The sequence below is a fragment of the Sapajus apella genome, unplaced genomic scaffold (genome assembly GCF_009761245.1).
Source record: "Sapajus apella isolate SASKATOON/1434 unplaced genomic scaffold, GSC_monkey_1.0 scaffold34, whole genome shotgun sequence".
In the NCBI taxonomy this organism is placed as follows: domain Eukaryota; kingdom Metazoa; phylum Chordata; class Mammalia; order Primates; family Cebidae; genus Sapajus; species Sapajus apella.
Genome location: NW_022436974.1, coordinates 6,285,752 through 6,302,236, shown reverse-complemented (window position 1 = coordinate 6,302,236; position 16,485 = coordinate 6,285,752). Strand labels below are relative to the sequence as shown.

The following is a 16,485-nucleotide window of genomic DNA, read 5'->3' as shown; positions in this document are numbered from 1 at the left end:
ATAACATGACAATAAATAATAGCTCTCACATGGACATGGAGACTGTACAAGAATTTCCATTTAATGATCTATAAGATAATCAGTGACCAAATCTCCCAACTCTGACAGGAAAATTGAAAGGAGATGTTAAGAATAGATAGCCCAGATAAGTTACCTGTCGTGTCATCTGCCAGACACAGTCAATAAATTGAAGAAAAACTGGCGATCTGTCTGCATCTGCATGGTTCTTATCTCCATGGCCAACTCTCTGAAGCAAAAAGGTGAAATATATGAACTTAGGGGGATTTTTCATTTTTTGATGGAAATAATTTTTTTTTTAAATTACAGTTGGTCAGTATTCTAAAAATTTTCGAAGTAGGGTGCTGTGGTTCACACCTGTAATCCCACCACTTTGAGAGGCTGTGGTGGAAGGATCACTTGAAGCCAGTAAATCGAGATGGGTCTGGGCAATATAGCAAGACCCCATCTCTACAAAAAAGTTTTTAAAAGCCAGGCATGGTGGCATGCATCTGTAGTCCTAGCTATTCAGAAGGCTAAGGTGGGAGGCTGGCTTGAGCCCAAAAGTACAAGGCTACATATCGTGCACTCCAGCCTAGGTGACAAAGCAACGCCCTAATACACATAAAAATTTTCAGAAAGTCTTTTTAAAGAGCACCGAAAAGGAAGTAGAAATCACCTGCTACCCTGCCGAGCAGAAATCTGTTATTAACATTTTGACATGCATACTGCTCAGATATTCTCTGCATGAGTGCTTGTAATACGAATTATTACTCTGTTTAATAAATGAAACCCTGATCCTAAAAGGTTGATAATGAAAGACAGAAGCAGTCAGAACTCAAAGGTCAGGTTTTTGTCCTGGAGATTTTAATTTCTCTCCTAGAAGTAACAGTTCCGTGGACACTGGACTCGGCACCATTCTCTGTTAATACCTTGACCACTGAGTGAAGGGTACCCCATCCTGTCTTAGCACTAATGTGTCTTCATCAGGAGGAACCATATTAGCACACATCTTAGAAAACCTGTTAAAAATGCTTGACATCAACCCTCCAAGCAGGCAGACATCAACCTAGTTTATCAGTTATTTTCTCTGATGACCTTTGATGCAGGTATCTGATGACCTTTGACTCAGAATCCTGCTCCTTATCCCAAAGCAGGAATTCTAAAAGTGGTGGTCCACAAACATTCAGGGCTGTGAGGTCAAAATTATTTTCATAATAATAAGACATTATTTACCTTTTTCAGTGTGTTGGCATTTGCACGAATGATGCAGAAATTATGAAAGTTAAAAATTCTGGTGCCTTAGCGGGCATCAAGCAAGGCAATACTTATTATTAAAACTGTAGTCAGCCAGGTGCAGTGGCTCACGCCTGTAATCACCACACTTTGGGAGGCCAAGGTGGCTGGATCACAAGGTCGGGAGTTCGAGAGCATCCTGGCTAACACAGTGAAACCCCATCTCTACTAAAAATACAAAACATTAGCCAGGTGTAGTGGCACACACCTGTAGTCCCAGCTACTTGGGAGGCTGAGGCAGGAGAATCACTTGAACCTGGGAGGTGGAGCTTGTACTGAACCAAGATCGTGCCACTGCACTCCGGCCTGGCCAACAGAATGAGACTCCCGTCTCAAAAAAAAAAAAAAAAAAAAAAAAACCCTGCACTTGTAGCCACTGTATTCTACCCTACCAGATCCTCACAGTTAAATAAAAGAAAGGAAAAAAGTCAATTTATCTTTTGCCAGTATACTTAACAAGGCAGTGAAAATTTGTAGTTTTATTAAATCTCATCCCTTGAATACACTTTTTTTAATTGCCTGCATGACGAAATGGGAAATATATATAACTCACTTCTGCTGCATGTAGTGTGGTAGAAGACAGCACTTTTTCATCATTTTTACTTGAAAGACAAATTAATACATGCACTGTGGTAAGACTTAGACTTTTTTTTTTTTGAAAATGTACAATGTGAATTATCAATTGAAAACAAATGACAGTATTTGTAGTCAATGAAAAAACTCAAGCTTTTGAATGAAAACTCAATGTTTAGAAAACTTTTGCCCACCACAATGAACTTAAAAATACTTGAAGGCTTTTCTGACAAAATCAATAGTGATATTAACAAGTATGATTTAGAACTTTATTCTCTGAAGTAAGAGTTTGTTTTAAATGGCCTTTTCATGATAAGTACATTTTGTAGAGAACTGCAAAATGTGAGCCATCTGAATAAACACCCCAGATACCCAATTTTATTTAACAGTTCAAGTTGAAAAGAGCAGACTAACTTTAAATGTCTGTTCCTTTCAAGTTAAAGCTGACCCTTGAACAACATGGTTTGAACTGCACAGGTCCACTTATATGCAGATTTGTTTCACCCACATGTAGGATGCGGAACCCACATACACGGAGGGCTGACTTTACATGGTCCCTCAGAGCCAACCACAAAACTTGAGTGTGTGTGAATTTTGGCCTGTTCATGGGGTCTGGGAACCAATCCCCCACATATACCAAGGGACAACTGTATAAACACTGCTAGTATACTCTGGTAGCTACTGTATATTAAAGGTTAACATTACAGACAGCATCTGGGTAAATACCTTCTAAAAGTCTTTCAATTATTTAGGAAACTACCTGGCCAGAAACACCCATGGTCATCACTGACGTTTCCCAGTAGAGATCACAGGAAAGACTTGGTCAGACGCCTGGCAAATAGCTAGCTCTGGCTCCAGACTAGTCATGTTAGGATATCCTAATGCTTTCCAAAACAAGCAAAAACGTTTACCCTGCTAGATAAATGATCAACTTTAGATGAAGATCTCATTTTTAAAAATGCATTATTTTCACATGCCTTGGCATGAGATGCATGTAATTCATCAAAAGTCAAGGTTCTTCACTTACTAGTTGAAATCGATGTCCAAAACTTAGCCATTCTTTTTCCACAAGGACTTCAAATCCTCGGATGGTTCGATAGTATCCATCCAACATGAGCATGGCAAGGGCAGTGAGCTGAGCTGTGCGATCCCAGCCGTCACTGCAGTGCACTACCACAGACGTCTTCCCTGACTCTACTTTGTCAGCAATCCTAAGAGCCCCTGCAAGAATAAGCTGGAAAACAGATTTTTTAATAAATTGGTTTTTAAAGTTAAATACTTCCTTCTTCAAAATTTACTAATACAGTTTTATGAGGGATTACTATTTCAATAACATGAGGAAAAACATTTGTCCCTAAGAATTTTTTTGAATGATAGAAGATATATAAATTTTGCTTTTAAAACTAAAAAAAACCTCATAATTGCTGACTCCCGTTAATTTGCCCAATGAAATAGCCAAATGAAAAGTACCTTTGGGTGCTAAATAAAACATGGTGTAAGATTCTTAGAAGAGTAAAGTTCTAAAGAGATCTGTTTCTAAGAATCATCAAATATTCCATAATCTATTTAAATAAATGATATGGCAACCGAAGCCTTTTTATGATTTAAAATGATGCTTACTTAACCAAATTGGGATAAGTATCTGAAAGCAATAATACTGGATCTCTTTTAAAATATTCAATAGCATTTATTGTATTGTTTTGGCTGAAGATTTTTATGTCACAGAGCATAAAGCAAGCACAGTATAAACTTTAGAGTGAGCTACTTTTCTGTAACGCTATGCATGAAAATTCAGATTAATGCCAACCTGTTACTTCAAATAACTTCAGCTCTTATTTTTTTAAATATGCAGAAATCCTTTGCAAAATAACTTATCTTTTCTGAAATCCATTTTGAGTTAAAACTAAACAGAATTAGATATAACCAAAACACACACACACACACAAAAGTATGGTATCTTAAAAAAAAATAAGGACAATACAGCCCTACTTTTCTCTGCAATTGCCATATCGTATAATACTTAACAGTACAGTTCCACATACATGGATGAGACTGAAAGAAAACAGATTAAACTTGGAAATATGACAATCTCCCTTTGATCACAGTTAAAGCATATCCTGGAAATGGGGTAATATGATCATCTTGACATGTATCAGAGTCATGTAAGCATGAAGTGCCTAGACCACATTCTCTAATGATCCTAAATTCAGTATTTTAAATAAATTCCACCTATAATTCAAGTACATATACAGAGCTAAGAATCAGCTTAGTTAAGACTGATCACGAAGAGTTTTCCTGATTAGAAATCGTTCATTCATTCATTCGTTAAACATTTATGGAGTCCCTTACTAGAAGTCCCTTACTAGAGAGACACTGCTGTAGGTATGGGCCATATAGCAGTGAACAAAGTACTTGCTTAATCAAGTTTACATTCCATTTGGGTGAGGCCCAGCAGTCACAAATAAACAAGGAAATATACAGTATATCAGATGGCAATAAGTGAAAACTTTCCATAGAAGTTACAGAGAGTGCTGGTAGAACTGTTATTTTGTAAAAAAGCAGCTGAGAAATGCCTCTCTCAGAAAGGTGATTTGAGCAGAGACTAGAACAGAATGAGTGAATAAACTTTCTTGGTATGGTAAAGACTGGAGAAGAAAAAAGTAGTTTCACCAAACTATATGTCTTATACATCAAGGGAAATTTGATTCTGTTATAGCCAGCCTTTTAGAGAGCATGTTGTACCTGCAAATTAAATATCTGGAGTTTTCAGAATCAAACACAACCATTTATGTTAGTTCCAAATCAAGCCTGAGGCTGTATATTTATATATCACATAATTTAATAAATGGGCCACATGAACATTTATCAATTTAATAAATGGGCCATTAACTAGTGTATATACTTTGTGATTTTTCAAGCTTCTAAGCTTCTCAAATGGAATCAATAGTCAAAATCATCTAATTAAAATTCTTATTAGTTCGGTTTTTTCAATTCTGTCTGAATGTTAGAGATTTTAATGTGAGTAGAAATATCCTCCTTCTTAACATGAAAGATTGTATTTCCCATTAACTCATAATACTTATATATGTGGTTACATAAGTATATATATTTGGTGAGTTATGTTACTGACAGACCATATCTGAAAATATGATAACTATGTTAACAGAAATAACAGTTTGGTGCTTCAGACATTAAATGAGCATGTTAGGTAAATTAGCACTAACGTGCTCTCCACAAGATTTAGCACTCAGTGTGGCTCAGGCAACTAACTCTACCTCATTTCCCTGATCAGAATGGTTTCAACTTCACAAATCATGCAACGAGTATTTATTGGGTACCGATTCACATAGTACCCTAGCCCCTCTCAGGACAAAAAATATATATAGGATTTATCCAGTCTTGGTCTCCATAAAATACACTGGTTGACACAGAAAAGCAAACAAATTACAGGTTAGTGCCTGATTAGATGGAAAGACAGAGTAAAGAGTTCAGAGAAAATGGAAAAGGATGCAATCTGGGAAGACTTTATAGAAGAAATGAAATATGAAGTAGAATCTGAAGGATGGTTAGAATTCAGATAGGATGGGAAAAAGGAAATGAAGTACAACAGAACCAAATGCACAACATAAAAAACTAATTCATTCAAACATCAAAATTCACTAGTAGTTCCAATTATCAAAGCATTTACCCATTTTTCATTGTTTAGAAAGGTATCTTCATGCCGATTTCAATTATAAGTGAAAAGCTAATATAAACAAAGGGGTAGAGAAAGTCTTTGTTTGGGATATAGTAACACACACATACCTTAATATGTTCTAGCCAATGAGTAGATTCCAAGTTAGACAACCAGTGAGTTTCCTCAATGTTGGGGTACACAATCTCCTTAAGTTTTCGTAATGATTCTCTCATGACATGAATATTGTGGATATCCAGAAAAACTAGTTCGGCATTTTGATAGGCATCTTCACTTTCATAACCTCCACCCTTTGCCTAGAAAAAAGCACACATCATGGAAAATCATAAATGAATGAACATCTGTAAACAAGTGACATAAAATTTCCAATAGCATAAAAGGTAATACATATTACTAGAGACCATGAAAACTACACAGGAAAATGTGGGTAGTTCAGGACAACTTATTTAGCACAACCACTCACTACCTCACCTTCTTCTTTACAAAATGAATATACACTTAACTCTGACTTCCTCATGTGGCCATTATTAAAATTAAATATGAAACATATATGAAGGTATTTAAACATTGTAAAGCACTAAATATTCCCTGCCTATACTTCAAGTCCTACCCAAGCATAATTTCTTACAGAAGACTTCCCCTTCATATTTACTGAAATTACCAGACTAAGTTTCATGTGCTGGGACCACATGTCTGGTGCACCTATGCTTCTTAACCTCCCTGCCTCTTTACCTCATTTTAATCTTCATATCTGAGAAATAAATTATTTGTGATCAAAATGACCTACTTTTTTAACCACATAATTCTTTTTAAATAAAAAGACGGAACAAGTATAAAAGCACAGAATGCTATCATCATCAATGTCCTCAAAGACTTAAATCTACATCTACAGAATAAAATGAGGAAATACTTGATGTTCAAAATAAGCCATGGCTAGAAAGAAGTACCTCATTTTTCTGGACTTAATCTTTTTATATTTCATGAATAAAATATTCTACCTCCAATCTAACTCATGTATAAAATCATACTTCTTAGAACCCTAATAGAAACAAAATAGAAAAATACTGGAGCAACAAATATAATTATATAAAATTAAGTGATCGGTTAGGCGTGGTGGCTCACGCTGGTAATCCCAGCACTTTGGGAGGCTAAGGTGGGCAGATGACGAGGTCAGGAGATCAAGACCATCCTGGTCATGGTGAAACCCCATCTCTACTAAAATATAAAAAAAAAAAAATTAGCCTGGTGTGGCAGCATGTGCCTGTAGTCCCAGCTACTTAAGAGGCTGAAGCAGGGAATCACCTGAACCCTGGAGATGGAGGTTGCAGTGAGCCAAGATTGTGCCACTGTATTCCAACTTGATGACAGTGCAAGACTCTGCCTCAAAAAATAATAATTAAGTGATCATATGACCCATATCTTAAAACAACAAAACCTATCAACTCATAACCAGCAACAGATTACCAGAAGAACAGAAGTTCAGCTTCCCTTCTGACACTCAGAGTCTGGGAAATCGTTTGGCACAATAATAGAAATAAGTGTTTCAATGGATACCTGTTAACAAGGATTACTTCTGAGGAGTGGGAATAAGAGAGGGACTCTCAATTCAAATTTGTTGCAACATTCTAGAAAGATAGCAGTGGTAACAACTATACAGAACCTATCACAGAAACACACAATGAAAATGCCCTAGAATGAGGTAGCAGTGATGGTATGACTTTGTGAATATACTAAAAGCACTGAAATGTACATTTTAAAAGATGAGCACTTTTCAGTAATAGTTCCTGCTGCTGTGGTTATGTCTTCTCTCTCCTTCCTTCCTTCTATAGATTTGGTCAGCTGAACCAAAATTTCAATTTCCACAATGTTAATATTTATTCTACTGGAACAATCTGCTATAGCTAACTGCCAATTCTTCAGTCTAAATAACCTCTTCAGGTGGAGGGCGGTCAGAAGAGGGCACCACTAGTCACTGAGAACGCTAGTTCACTATTCCTAGAGCAGTACTATACAGGGACTTCAGTCAGTCGTAAGCTCACTTAGTTGTCAAATTTGGAGAAGTGGGAAACTAAGAATAACTGAACACCTAGTTATTCTGTAAGTAAGCACGGAGTTATGCATTTTTTTATTAAATGATTTTTGCTCCCAAACAACACTGTTAACTATTATTATTCTCATTTTTACCAGTAAGCAAATTGAGGTCTAAAAAGGTTAAATATCTTAACTCAAACTCACACCATCAAGTTGCAGAGCCAAGACTAGAACCTACATCTTTACCACTGCAGAGCCTGAGCTCTTTTTACTACACTGCGGCCCTGCCAAACTCAGCAAATCCATGAAACCATGATTATAATTACTAAAAGAACATCTGACCTTATTGGCAACAGCATTAACACTTGGCCGAGCATCAAATATAAAGATTTTGTGAGACTGGGCATTAGAATCCATGATAGCTTGAAGGTATTTTTCATCTTCTTTGCTTCGCTTTCCACTCACTCCAACCATGGGCTGGCTACACCGAGTGATTGTGGCTTGACTTTCAGGATGAATCCATGATAAAACCTTAGTGTGGAAAAAAAATGGTAACATATCTTTTACATACTTCTCTGTTTATAATCCTCAAAAACAGTACTCAATAACACTCTGTTTTCTAACTGGATCCAAAGCCTGGCCATGAAAGGATATCTGCAGCTGCTAGGAAAAATCATCACCTTTCTTTCAAGCCAAGTCTGGCATGTGGAAACTTGGTCTAATTCTTTAGTCAGATATTGATTTAGGAAAGTCATTGATTATTGGGAAATGTTATCTCCTCAAAAACATACTTTGGAACAGTGCTAATTAAACACCACTTAATAGTAAAACTGCTTCATTCTAAAAGTCTTTAGAATATATGAATTTTGTACCTAAAATTATTTAAGCTCATCTTTCTAAAATCCAATTATTCATCATAAATTTGTAAGGTGTTCTTCTTTCTAGGACTTAAAAATAAAAGAACATTTATCACCATGACTAAAGAATGTACAAGAAGATAAAGAAATAGGGAGTAATACACAGAGCAAACTTTCTCAGTAAAGAATCATGTAATTCTGTGCATTTATCTAGTACCCATATCACACTCTCCAGAAACCTCTTTAAGTCTTTCCTCCAGTTTTAACGTTACTAAATAAATCAATCTCCAATATCCCCATGAAAGACCTGCTGCTGTAGCTATTTGCTATTTGTATCTTGAATCTATTCTCCCACTCATTAATCTCAGCAATGAGTAAAAAAGCACTTGCAAAGCCTCATCAAAACTTCTTACTGGGATACGGCCTCTTGATCTGAAGGATGCTACTCTCTTTAATTCTTCATCAGGTATATTTGCTGGCACAACCAGGAGGGCAGGGTATGTATCACAAAGTTCATATCGTTCATTTATCCTTGTTATTCTCCAGCTTTCATTTGGAATTCCCTACATGTGAAATGAAACATAAGACAAATTATCTAACTAAAATATTAAAAGACACCAGGACAGAAGCCATCCTGTTCAATCTCTCTGACCTCTACTGTCCATCCCTTAAAGTGTTAGGATAGCTGTTGTCTGTCTGTGGTACCAGACTTTTAAGATTAGATATTCTAATGTAGGGATATGTATTCATTTGTGGAACTCAATTTGATGTTAATGTAACAGACATTAATTCACTAAATTGAGTGTGGGCCTGTGCTAAGCATATTCAGGGGGAGGAAGGAAACAGTTAAGACTGCAAATGTTCCTATTCTTAAAAGAGAACAAGGTCTCATTCAGTTAGACTGGATGACTGACTTTGCTGCCATTCATCTATACAAAGAAATATCAGAGGTCAGGCACCAAGTATCCATCAGAGTGGTACATACACAGCCATCACTTACATACCTTAAGTACATTTTTCACTCAGGCATTATATTACTAATGGGATGTTGTTAATCTAAAATATATTAGAAAAGCAAGGGAGTAATGGAAGGCAAAGTGCCAACAGGCAACAGGTAACAGAAATACTTAAAACAACTTTCTAAAAACATATCAACTACTGAGCTCCCATGTGGTCCTTCAATATCTGCTATTTTATAAATAGTATACTACATCATATATAGGATTACTTAATAAAAGACAACTGAAATTTTCCATCCTTCACTGTATAGAAAATAGCTATTATATTAAATGATTAGACCTAAGAAAATCTATTTTAAATTTTACGATCTCTGAAAATTCTTATCATCAAACAGAAAAAGAATTGAAAGTGAAAAATACCTTTATTGACCATCTACTATGTGTAGGCACTTTGCCAGCCTCTTTACATCCAAACACACAGATCTATTTTATTGTACTCAGGTTTCGTTAACTTTACTTCATGGATAGAGGAACTATGGCACAGTGTGTAATTTAGCCAAAGCTACACATTAGGAAGTAGTAGAAAATTCCATGAACATTCCAAATCTATCCTTTTTATATAAAAATACATTATTCCTCGAGAAAAATTTACTATCCTGGTTCACTAAATTGTAAAAATCTCAAAGAGCAGAATATACTCTCCTTTAAAGCAGTATTTCTCAAACTGTTGCCAAACACCCAAAAGGATATTAAGAAAGAAAATTCCCTTCCAGCACACACTCTCAGTAGTGTTTCCACTTATCCCTAACTGTGTTCTGTGTCCTTACTGGCACCTTACATTCTGTTTACCCCATATAATTAGCCTGGTCCCAATTTGCTTCCTATGGTCTACATCTCTCCCTCCCTCCTGCTTTCCTCAACCTCAGATATTCTGGACAACCATAAGATGAAAGTTAAACCCTACATCGGGCTGCTCATCTTTATACAGATTTTTACCCATGACTTGATTTTTCTTTTTTTCTTATTTCCAGAAGTAAAAGGCTTAATTAGAGGTTTTAAAAAATATATTCACATGCTGGCCTGGTGTGGTGGCTCACGCCTGTCATCTCAGCACTTTGGGAGGCTGAGGCAGGCGGGTCACTAGAGATCAGGAGTTCAAGACCAGCCTGGCCAACATGGATGAAACCCCATTTCTACTATATAAGACTTAGCCAGGAATGCTGGCACATGTGTGTAATCCCAGCTACTCGGGAGGCTAAGGCAGGAGAATTTTTTGAACCTATGACGTCAAGGTTGCAATGAGCTAAGATCAAGCCACTGCACTCCAGCCTGGGTGACATGGAGTCTCTTAAAAAAAATAATAATTATATATAACAATTTAAAATATATATATATTATAGCATTGAAATATATGTAATATAATATACATATATATTATATACATATTATGTATATATATTATATACATGATATATATATTTCACATGCTATAATAAAAAGTACACGTAAAATAACTTGAATTGGCAAGTTTAAAGAGATAGTACTCAAGCAAGAAACTTGGTTATCATCTTAAACGCCTCCTTCTCCTTTATCCTTACATCCAATCAATGACCAATTTCAATGATTTTTTCCTCCGGAAGTACCAGAAGTTTGCTTACTTTTTTCAATTCTTACCAACACTTCCCTAATTCAGGCCATGATAACTTTTCTCCGGTCCGTCTACAATCCATTCTCTACACTGCCTCCACAGTAATCTTTTAAGATGCAACAAAAGGGATCATGTGATTCCTCTGCTTAAAATCAATGGCTACCAATTGCTCTTCATATAAAGTATGAAGTCCTCTTACCAAACTTAGCAAAGCCCTCTATAATCCTGCTTTCTCCAGATCTCTCCCTTGCCACTGTATGCTCTGGTCTGGTCTATATCAAACTTCTTTTCGCTCCCAAATGGCTTCACGTTCTCTCCCTATGGTATTTACTAGTATTTAGTAGGTATTATATGAATTTAATAAATGCATGAATGAATACATCAGTGAGCCATATGAAGTTTCCATAAGAAGCAAAATTAGTTTCTGAAGTTTTCTTAGAAAACATGCAGTCAGAGCAAAGAGGGTCAGATCACTTAAGAGGCATACATCTGAGAGCCTGATGCACCACCCCCCAACCCAGAAAGGTACTCCCATCTCTCTCCCTCCCCACTTCCCATATCCTTGAAAAATCACTACCGAGAGTACCACTGTTCCCATGGGGAATGTCACATTCTTCAGGTAAGTAGTGGGGTGGTAAATTAACCACTGACTTAATGGCTACTGTCCTTCTCATTCTTATATAAGTTGACACACCTAAAACTGCCTTTCATGGCAGAAAACTGGAACTGGCTAGCCCTCAGACACTCTCTTTGTAGACAGTACTAAAAATGTACTGACAATTATTGATCTTTGGTATGTATTTTTCTACTCTCCAAGCAAAATCACTGCCCTTCAGTTAATGTATCCACTTGTCAGGTTCAATTTATTATACAACTAAATTGAAAGGATTAGGGCTTTCTTAGTTACTTACATTCCAGTTCTAAGGATAAATTCTGTTTCCCTTGACTGAAGTGACTGTTTTCCAAGTTTGTTAAATAATGCATGTACCTTTGTTGGGTATTTCTGCAGGAGACCATGCTCATTATCTTTTTTGTTCGTTTCTTGAGATAGGGTCTTTGCACTCTTCACCCAGGCTGAGTGCTGTCGTGCGATCACAGCTCACTGCAGCCTCAACATCCCAGGCTCAAGCAAACCTCCCACCTCAGCCTCCAGAGTAGCCAGGACTTCAGGCATGCACCACCACGCCAGGCTAATTTTTGCATATTTTTGTAGAGATAGGGTTTCACCATGTTGCCCAGGCTGGTGTTGAACTCCTGAACTCAAGCAATCTTCCTACCTTGGTTTCTCAAAGTAAGTGCTGGGATTACAGCTGTGAACCACTGCACTGGGCTGCTCATTATACAGATTTTTACCCATGACTTGATTTTTTTTTTTTTTTTTTTTTTTTTTGAGATAGGGTCTCACTCTGTCACCCAGGCTGAAGTGCAGTGGCGCACTTATGCCTCACTGCTGCCTTGACCTCCAAGGGTCAATCGATCCTCCTGCCTCAGCCCCCCGGGTAGCTGGGACTACAGGCATGTGTCACCACACCTGGCTAATTTTTGTATTTTTGGTAGAGATGGGGTTGCATCATGTCTTGAACTCCTGGGCTTAAGTGATCCTCCCACCTTGGTCTCCCAAAAATGCTAGGATTAGTGTGAGCCACTGTGACCAGACTGATGACTTGATTTTTCTTGGCCTTATCCTATCCACAAGTTCCATAGTCCTCTCTATAATCATAGCTTTGCCCATTTTAATTTTATTTACTTATTTTTTGAGACATGGTATCAACCTATTGCCTAAGCTGGAGTGCAGCAGCATGTTCATGGCTCACCACAGCCTTGATCTCCCAGGCTCAGGTGGTCCTCCCACCTCAGCCTCCCAAGTAGCTGGGACTACAGGTGCACGCCAGCCCTGATTAATTTTTATTTTTTTGTACAGATGGGGTTTCACTATGTTGCCCAGGCTGGTCTCAAACTCCTGGGCTCAAGCGATCTGCTGGCCTCAGCCTCCCAAAGTGCTGGAATTACAGGTGTAAGCCACTGTGCCCAGTCTCTGCCCATTTTTGAAAAAATATAGTCTAATTTTTTTAAGCACTATTATACATATATCTATTGAATGAATGTGGCTTTCATTTTTTTTTAGTGGCAGCACATGACAAAGCCAGTCATGATACCTGTTTTCAGAGCCTTACAATATAACAAATATAATAATCATGATTTGGATAGATTTTTACAGGTTACCAACTACCTTTCTATATGTTATTAATCCTTCAACCATCCCATAAAGTAGTATCTATCAAGTAAAAAATAAAGGCATTGTGACATTAATAACTCATTCAAGAGCCTACATCTTAAGTGTGAGAGTAAGAACTAGAGCTAAAATTTAAGTCTTCTAAATGTCCTAGAATTAGAATGTAGTGGTAATTCCAAAATTTCATGAATATGTTAAAAAGCAGACTGTATACTTTAAAATAGTAAATTTTATGGTATGTGAGTTATATCTCAATTTTAAAAAAGGAAGATCTATATGTTTAGAGATGGTACAATCACCAAAGTATATTAATGAAAATAAGGCACAGAAGAGTGTACATGGCATGCTACCATATGCTTAAAAAAACAATATACACTTAGGCCAGGCACGGTGGCTCACGCCTGTAATTCCAGCACTTTGGGAGGCCAAGGCGGGCAGATTATGAGGTCAGAAGTTCGAGACCAGTCTGGTCAACATAGTGAAACCTATCTCTACTAAAAATACAAAAATTTAGCCAGGTGTGGTGGTGTGTGTCTGTAATCCCAGTTACTCAGGAGGCTCAGGCAGGAGAATCATGTGAACCCAGGAGGCAGAGGTTGCAGTGAGTAGAGATCACACCATTGCACTCCAGCCCAGGTAACAATGTGAGACTCCATCTCAAAAAATAAAAATAAAAGTGGCCTGTTAGCACAGTAGTTAAAGTATAAGGCCAGCAACTGCAAGGTTGCTGGTTCAAATCCTCAGTGGAGCCAGTCTTAAATTAAAAAAAATAAACAATATACACATATACATACACAAGCTTTGTAGACATGAAACCTCTGAAAAAATACTCAGGAAACCAATAATATCATTTCCTGAAGGGAGGGGAACTGGGATGGCTGGGGGGGACACAGCGTTGTCCTGGAAGGAAAACCTACCTTTCAGTACACCCTGCGGGACCTTTTGAATTTTGTACAGAATGCAAGTATTACCACTTCCTTTTTTGTTTTAAGGGAGAAAATGAATACTTTTTTTTAAAGGAGGAAAATGAATACTCTGATAACTTCATCATTAGTCTTTAATTTTAAAAGATCATCTTCATTTTCTTCTGTAATAAACTTAAAATATATCCAAGAAAAAAATCTTAAAACTATTGCTTCTAACTACAAATATAGTGTCCTCTCCATTAGACCTTTTATTTAACTCAGAGGCAGTTTCTCACTCTGCAAAAAAAAAAAAAAAAAAAAAAAAGAAGCCAAAAAATTCATCCAGTAAGTCAAAGACCGTAAAGCATCCATACCATTTAATGTAGAAGCCAATGCTCTATTCTTACTGCCACAGTTCCTAATCTCATAATTCTCTTTCTGTATGGGTATATTGTTCAATTACAGCTATTTTTTCTTTTCAATAATAATTTATTTATTTTCTTTAGACAGAGTTACCTCATCTGCTTTCCAAAGTTCTACACTGAACACTCCTGGGACAGCAATTTCTTCCCAGATTCCCAAAGAGTAGTCCTCATTTTTATAATTTCTGAAGACGCCTGCTAGACTTTTTGGTTGTTTAGTCATCTTCTTCTGACATTAGATTTTTGAATTACCACAAATCTAACATGTTTTTTATATACTCTTTTTATCAACTATGGCTTTTAGTTGATTCCCATTTGCTTTATATTTTATTTCATATTTTGCCAATTAACAGTATAACTCAATGAGGAAATTTCAACTTCACTTTCCACATGCGAGCGTAGTAACAAACTCCACCTTAAGTCATTTAGGTATCCTTAGCTCTCTGGTGGTGGTTCTTTACTCTACCTCGCCTTGTGAAACAAAACCACAATAAATTAGAAACGTTAAAATTAAAATGCTATGTTTGAAATCTAAATATAAATGTACAAGCTCAAGAATTTTCATATTTGAATTCTAAAATACTCTAGATGACAAATCTAATGATTACCAAGAAATAATCGATATGTCTTAAATTCTCAAGAAAGCACATTGGACAGAAGGAAAGTTAAAAATAAAAGACTATTTTAGGCAGAGCTTAAGTAATACAGTATAGAGACTCTTTGAGAAGTAGTATACTGAAGGAAGAATAGGAAGAATGATACACTGAAACACAGATTTCAAGATTGAGTTCTGCTTTAATCTCTTGATGTGGTGAATTACCGTAGTATGAGATATACTGGTTTTCATACATGGTTCCACTCAGTTTTCTTTGTAATAAAGAATACAGAATACTAAAACTGAAAGAAAAGAAAGTACATACCTGCCTTCTATACTCTAAAAGAGGGTCATATAGCTTCCACCCATTTTCAGGGAATACTTCTTTATATTCAAAAGCAAAAAGAGGCTACAAAAAGTAAACAAAGGTAAGAGCTAAAAAAGATATTCACAAAGGTAATCAATCAGAAATGTATCCATATATCCAAAGTTTTCATTTATATATCTGCAAGAATAGTTTGTATTAACATCCTTTTTTGTATTATAGTTGTTTTATAATTTTGAAAATTTATTTTTCAACGTATTTTTCAAGCATACAAAAGTACAGACACTTGCCAACAAAACTTATCAAATACTAACATATCATTATATTTCCTTCATATTATCTTTGGTAGCTTTTGTAGGTTTACTTTCAAATAAAGAAAGACATTACATTTAAAAACAACTATGATGCAAAAAAAAAAAAAATTGAACATAAGACCAACATTGATTCCCAATTGTATTCCTACTAACTGTGCCCTTGAGATAACTGCTTATCTGATGCTTCTTTCATTGTTAAAACAGGGATAGATAATATCCATCGTCATAGGCAACATAGAAGTGAAGTGACATAAACGTGGGACTCTAACACTGTTGATAGCACATAATGGGAACTCAGGGTTTGCCTACTCTTACCTCCCAAATTACTAGTCTTAACTGGCTCCCAATTAAAAAGTAGATTTCAAATCCTAATGAAGACAACAGATAGCTTTTCAGCATGGAAACACCCTGAAGAGCAAGATCATACAATTTTAAAATGTTAGTGCTGGAATGGACCTCAGAAAATCAGCTAGTCCAGCTTCCTTATTTCATACCTAAAGAAATTGATCAGGAGACTAGGTTACACCCACACTATACATCTGATTAACTATAAAAGCAAGGATGTAAATGTGGAGATTCTAGATAGCCTAGACAACTTTCTTTATACTACATCAATAATTATAGCACGGATTTTCC

The 16,485-nt window shown here is 36.4% G+C and overlaps 1 protein-coding gene across 5 annotated transcripts in view; it reads right to left on the bottom strand.

Annotated features, from left to right (window-relative positions):
• The window catches only part of MTMR2 (myotubularin related protein 2), a 90,045-nt gene that overhangs the window by 8,614 nt on the left and 64,946 nt on the right, over window positions 1-16,485 (bottom strand). For all 5 annotated transcript variants that reach the window (XM_032295712.1, XM_032295713.1, XM_032295716.1 and 2 more), the window contains 6 exons: window positions 15,536-15,619; window positions 8,862-9,011; window positions 7,934-8,122; window positions 5,671-5,856; window positions 2,894-3,100; window positions 155-247 (listed from right to left, as the gene is read on the bottom strand). In XM_032295712.1, the coding sequence (XP_032151603.1) occupies window positions 155-247; window positions 2,894-3,100; window positions 5,671-5,856; window positions 7,934-8,122; window positions 8,862-9,011; window positions 15,536-15,619 (909 nt within the window). The remainder of the gene's footprint in view (window positions 1-154; window positions 248-2,893; window positions 3,101-5,670; window positions 5,857-7,933; window positions 8,123-8,861; window positions 9,012-15,535; window positions 15,620-16,485) is intronic.